Source organism: Felis catus, chromosome B4 (assembly GCF_018350175.1).
Source record: "Felis catus isolate Fca126 chromosome B4, F.catus_Fca126_mat1.0, whole genome shotgun sequence".
NCBI classification, from domain to species: domain Eukaryota; kingdom Metazoa; phylum Chordata; class Mammalia; order Carnivora; family Felidae; genus Felis; species Felis catus.
The window spans coordinates 76,521,122-76,527,121 of record NC_058374.1 but is presented as its reverse complement, the minus strand read 5'-3'; the positions used below and the strand labels follow the sequence as shown (position 1 = coordinate 76,527,121).

Sequence of the window (6,000 nt, the reverse complement as noted above, 5' to 3'; positions counted from 1 at the left end):
TGTATACTTTACGAGCTCCTTGCGGGAAAGGGCCGGGTGCATTTCCCGGATGTCCAAGCAGGCGCCTCACACCTTCAGCAACCACGGTGATTCGATTCGTACCGGGGCCGCCAGGGCGCGCTAGGCGCCAGGCGCGAGGCCGCCGGGGGGCGGGAGGCGCTGCGATTGGCAGGCACGGCCGTCAATCAGGCGCGGGGGGGGGGCGGGGCGGGACGCCCGGGAGGCCTGTGGGCGGGAGGCGGGCCCTGCATGAATGGGGCGCGCGGCGCGCGGGCTGCAGTCAGCGCACGGGGGGGAAGCCGGAGTCTCAGCCGGGAGTGGGTGGGAGGAAGCGAGGGGGGGTGCAGGGAAGGGAAAGAGCGCGAGGGGGCGGGGAGGGGCAGCGGCAGGAGCGGCGCGCCGAGAGCGGCGAGGCGGCGGGTGTGAGCGAGAGCGGTGGCCGCCGTACGGGTCGCTTCGGTGCCGCTGTCCGCTGCGCTGCCTCCGCCCTCGCCGCGCGCCACCGCCGGCGGGACCCTGTGGAGCTCCCAGCGCCCCTCACGGGGCAGAGGAGTCGAGACTAGGGGAGCCGGCGCAGAGGGAGGAGCCGGGTCGGAGCTGCCGAGCCCAAGGCCCCCGGGCGTGGAGGTGGGGGGCTGAGGCCCCCGAGGGGGCCCCGCCGCGATGGGCAACCTGGAGAGCGCCGAGGGGGGCCCGGGCGAGCCGCCTTCAGTCTCGCTGCTGCCGCCGCCCGGCAAGATGCCGATGCCTGAGCCCTGTGAACTGGAAGAGAGGTTCGCCCTGGTGCTGGTGAGAGCTGAGCCCAGTCCCTTCCCCCTCTTACCGTCTCCGAGGTCCCAGCGCCCAGGGTAGGACTTTGCCCGGGTTCCCCCATCCGGCCCACCCCTTAAGGGGGGCGCTTCCGACAGACTCAGTGCCTTCTTGGCAACCTCTGAGCAGCCGCTGGCCACCCGACAGCCCTGTCGGGGATCTCTCCACCGCGGCCTCAACCGCTGGACACTTCGGAGGAGGGGTCCTCAGCCTGGGACCTCCCCAGGATCCACGCTTCTCCCTCCTCCCAGTCCCCTTCTCTGCAACCCTCTCACTTCTCCCCACTTCCCCGACAGCCTTCCCGGGTCCCTGGAATTCTCACTTCTAAGTCTCTGGCTGGTGCGGGGGAATTCAGAAACTTGGGGCCGGCCCCTTCCTCAGCTTAAGTCAGGGTTCTCGGACTGGGGAGACTGCCTCTCGTTAACATGGAGGCTTCCCAGGGAGTGGGTCCCACTTCTAGCCTAGACCAGATGTTTGGGGAGAGCGGTGGGGGGGGACGGAGAGGGGGCTGGGAGCTCTTGAAGGGGGTGGAATAAAGAGTGATGCCATTCTACTTATTTTCAGAATGGCCTGCAGGCATCCTGCAAAGTTATAGTGGATTTGCCTAAAAGGCTGAACATGTGGATAAGCCATTTCACCAGTGTATTTTTCCAATTGAAACAATACACAAACTATCTCGCCTCCCTTTTTTTCTCCTTCTTTTTATGTTAAGCCCTGGTGGCTGGTTTGTGTTCTTTGCCTGTGCTTCTTTTTAGGCTTTATGTAGGTTCCCCAAAGACCGGTGTAGATGAATTTTAAGCTGACTTTGGGAATCTCCTTTGGTGTGGGAATTGGACATTGATGTCAATGGCCCTGTGGATAGAGAGGATCTGAGCTGGTATCACTGAGATGGAGCCAGAAAATATGTTGGAGGTAAAAATGAAGTTTTGGAGAAAGAAAGTGAACTAGGTGACAGAACATTTGCTAGGAGAGGTAAACCTTTGAGAAACTTGGGGAAATAGTTCCCAGTCCCTCAAAGAACTCTCTAAAGGGGTTAATGCTGCTGTTATTGTTGGTATGGCCTGAAGGGCCGACTTTGCCTTTGCCCATGCGGAGGGAATAGTTGTGGACTTAGCAGCCTTATTGGATTACATCTGCCTTGGAATAGGGAGATTAGATCTGTTGGCATCAGTGGGACTGTCTAGAGATCCTGGCCTCTCCGATGGTGGAGAGCCTGACATTAGCCCACTGGCACCACAGCCAGCTTAGAGGCATTCCAAGGGGAAGTGGTGTTACTGGCACCTCTCGGCCCATCAGGTCTGCAGAGGGCCAGAGGGATCTGGGCCACACATCCTGTGGCCCTCTGCATTTCCCCCAGCCTCCTCAAGGGGTTGGGTGAGTCAGTGATTAGTAATATGCTGTGGCCAACTCAGAGGCTGAGGAGGAGAGATTGAGATTTGGTGCCCTTGAGAACAAGAGCTCAACTGTTGGGAGAACGAGTGGGAGGGAATCTGTACTCCCGTGGGGGTGTGAACCCCCCCCCCCCCCCCCCCCCCCCCCAGTGAGCTGACAGGAGGTAGTTACAGAAGTTGGAGAGAAAGGGATGGTTTGAGGTGGACTGGGTGGGGAGCCGCCTTAGATAGGGGCTGCCAGGCTACCTGCCAGGTTGTAAGAGCTCAGAACCAGAGTCAGTCATGTCCTCACTGGAGCTTGGTTGACAAGTTTGTTTAGTTAGTTGGCAAATTGATGGCTTAATATCTACAAAATGCACATGGTGTCTTGATTACTAACCAGAGCACCCAAAGAGCACAGGTCAAGCCAGAGACAGGACCACCCACTTGCAAGTTATACTATCTGTATAAAGTTTTGATTTGTTTCGTCTTGGCTTTTGTTTTGGTCTTGTTTCTGTGTGCCTGAGCTGCTGCTGTTGGGGGGTTGGGACAGGGCAGGCCAGGGCTAGTTAGCTGTCTTATGGGAGGAGGGGATTTTACCTCACTTTTCCAACACAGGAAAATCATGCTTTCTTGGGAATTTGAGTTCTTCTCTGGGGGCACTTAGAGAACTCTCTTTCCTCTGCTTCTGAAACATACCCTTTTTCACTATCTTTCTTTCTACTATCCTACTGTTTGGGAACAGTACTGGCTGTTGGATACTTGAACCTAGAGCAAGCTCAGGTGTATTTCTTGAATAGTCAGGAGAAGCATATTGTAGTAGAAAAGGCAAGGGCTGTCTTAGTAACTGTCTTCACCTCTCTGAGCCTCATTTGTAAATTTTATAGATTTCCTTATCTAGAAAATGGGGTAATAATCTCTGTCCTGGTAGGTTTATGAGAATTAGATGAACCATGTATATATATAAGGCCCTTGGTACCCAGTAGGTACTCAATATAGATTAGCTTTTTTTTCTTGATTGTGAGTCAGACAAGTTGCTGCTTTCTTACTTTTTTCTTTCCCAGATTGTTAGCATCACTATGATTGATTTGGTTAATGAAAAACCTGTTTGGGAGTTTGTTGAAGTGTCTTGGTTAAGCGTATGGATGGATTTTCAAATCAAAGTAGGCTGAAATACTGGCCTCTCCACAGTCTCTAGTTAGAAAAGTGTTTGGACTTAAGCAACTTGCTTAATATCTTTGAGTCCCAGTTTCTTACAAATGGAGATAATAAGAGTAATTGTCACATGAAGTTGCTTTGTGCATATAATGAAACGGGAAGTCAAGTACTTAGATAGCAGAGTCTGGCATCTACTATATGCTCAGTAAGTGGTAGCTTTTAAATTTGTAGCTCCCAGCAGTGACTCAGATCTGAGATCACTGGTATTCCCAAAAAGGATTTTAAGTTTAGAAATCTGATGAAACCAATTACCCTGTTCTGTGTAGCTAGACTCAGGATATGCCTTCTGCTGTCAGATGGAGGGCTTCCCCCAATTCCACTGTATCTGTGGAAACGTATCTGTGGAAACTCCCCCCTGAAAAGAACACTGGCTGGGAAAGTTGTATCATTGTGAGTCAAGACCACAGGCTCCCAGCTTTCTGGTGTAGACACATGATCTGACCCACAGCCTGTCAGCCGAGGTTGGAGAGCTCAAGGTCTGAGGCCATGAGGTGATTTGTTCAGGACATTGATGGCAAGAGTCCTAACCCAGCCCAGTGCCCTAATGCAAGGCTTCCCTACTGCTACGCTGGGATACTAATTCCCTTATCCCTGGGGGCAGCTGAGGTCCCTGATTGGTCACCTCTGATTGGGATTAGTTCTACCATTTATCCCATGTGCTGTACAAATAGTATTATTTTCTAGGTGTGCCCTAGTATGAAAAATGGTTGTGAGTCTGTGTTATGCTGTTTCTTTGGGTTCCTTCCTTACCCACCCTGTCTGAGCAGCAGCTCCTATTGAGTACTGACAAGCTTAGGGATGCTGCAGCTATTGGAGCTTCTCTATTAATACCAGAATGAGAACCTATCTCTGGTCTGATAAAGCCATAGTCTGTGTTTTGGTCCCAACTAGATTACTACCCAAGCTCAGTTTCGCACAAATTAGTATTCTGGCCAGTACTGGCCTTTGCTTAGATAGAGACGGGAGGCAGAGGGCTTTAAGAGCTTTGGAAGGATAGCCGTCTGCCCTTGTGTTTGTACCCTCATTTTTCTCTTTGCTGACTTATTACAAACTTGAAACAGAGTCCAAAGGTTCTGACGCCAGAAAAAACCCTGGATATCCCTTAGGAGGAGGCTCTCAGGGCCTAAGGGTGGGGTTGTATGACAGAGCCTGTCCTTACCATGGGTCCTCCTCTCACATTTCCCTGGTGATGACTGATGGCTTGGGGTTTTGCTGTAAGTGTAGCATTGATGTGGGAGCTAAGCTAAGCTGGGTGCTAGTTGTCTAAGAGGCTTCGAGGGCCTCCTTTGACACAGAAAGGGGCTGGGAAAAACTTGGACTAAATATCAAGTTCCAAATGGCCATGGTGGAAATTTTTTTCCCAGCCCTGGGGATTGTGGTGAATTAGTTCGGGCTGGAATAGGACATGGGGGAGGGAAAGGACCCTTGACAGCAGCTGGTCAGAGGAACCCCTTGCTCAGAGACCCCACTGAGAAGACCTTAGGAGCCTCATTCCCTTGACCTTCCCATATGACCCTGCCTTAGACTGGGAGAAGTGTGTGGGGTGGGGGCATAGGACTGACGGAGTGGACTTCTTGTCATTTGGGAATGTTTTCTTTGCTCAGAGGGAGTTTCAGCTTTTTTTCTTTTTTCTCTTAAAGTAGTACTCATTCCCTGAGAAAAGTATGGGTGATTTAGAAAGGAGAAAAGATTAGAGATTTATATTGAAGAAAAACATCCACATTTTCTCTAGTTCCTTTACCAAGTGGAGCCAATGCGTTTTAAAACTTTTCATATTTTTCTCTGCATAAGGTTTTGTACAGTGTTGTAATATTGCTATGTATATATTTTTAATCCAGTCTGGGGTGGTGTTTTGTTTGTTTGTTTTGGGGGGGGGGTTGGCTTTGTTATTTCACTAGTTTTCCCAAGCTAGTCATTGTAAACATTTTAAAATGCTTGTACAGTGGTGCCTCAAGTGAATGTACCATTGTGTACTTAACTGTTCTATTGTTGGACATTTAAGTTGTTTGCTTCTGTTTGCCATCATAAACAATGCTGTGATGAACATCTTGGTGTACAAAACCTTTTCAATATTTAGAGTTTTCCTTAGGATAGAAATCCAAAATTGAACTCGCTAGGTGGTAGGATATAAAATTTTTCAGGTCCTAAATACACATTGCCAAATGTTTTTTAGAAAGGGGGTAATGCATGTGAGTATCCTCAAAGGGAGGGAGGAGGATTGAGAAAAGCTTCTTTTCTCCTGATTATGACAATAAGACATGTTTGTTAAGCAAATTTAGAAGTTAAAAACATAACAAGTATAAACTGTGTAGAAAAGAATAAAGAAAAGAATTAAGGGGCACCTGAGTGGCTCAGTCGGTTAAGCGTCCAACTTCGGCTCAGGTCATGATCTCACAGTCTGTGAGTTCGGGCCCTGCGACGGGCTCTGTGCTGACAGCTCAGAGCCTGGAGCCTGCTTCAGATTCTGTGTCTCCCTCTCTCTCTGCCCCTCCCCCACTCACACTCTGTCTCTGTCTCTCAAAAATGAATAAATGTTAAAAAAAAGTTTTTTTAATAAAAAAAATTAAAATCACCTGTAATCTCACCGTCTATTAACATTGTG

At 50.1% G+C, this 6,000-nt stretch overlaps 1 protein-coding gene across 6 annotated transcripts in view; it reads left to right on the top strand.

Moving 5' to 3' along the window:
* Positions 1–374: 374 nt before the first annotated feature.
* FMNL3 (formin like 3) overlaps positions 375–6,000 on the top strand; it is a 54,025-nt gene continuing 48,399 nt past the window's right edge. For 4 of the 6 annotated variants that reach the window (XM_011283913.4, XM_011283911.4, XM_011283912.3 and 1 more), the window contains exon 1: positions 376–789. In XM_011283913.4, coding sequence (XP_011282215.2) covers positions 664–789 — 126 coding nt within the window. In that variant the 5' untranslated portion in view covers positions 376–663. Of the gene's footprint in view, positions 790–1,365; positions 1,723–6,000 lie in introns of those variants that run through there. The other 2 variants (XM_023257017.2, XM_045061765.1) reach the window with 2 other exon arrangements.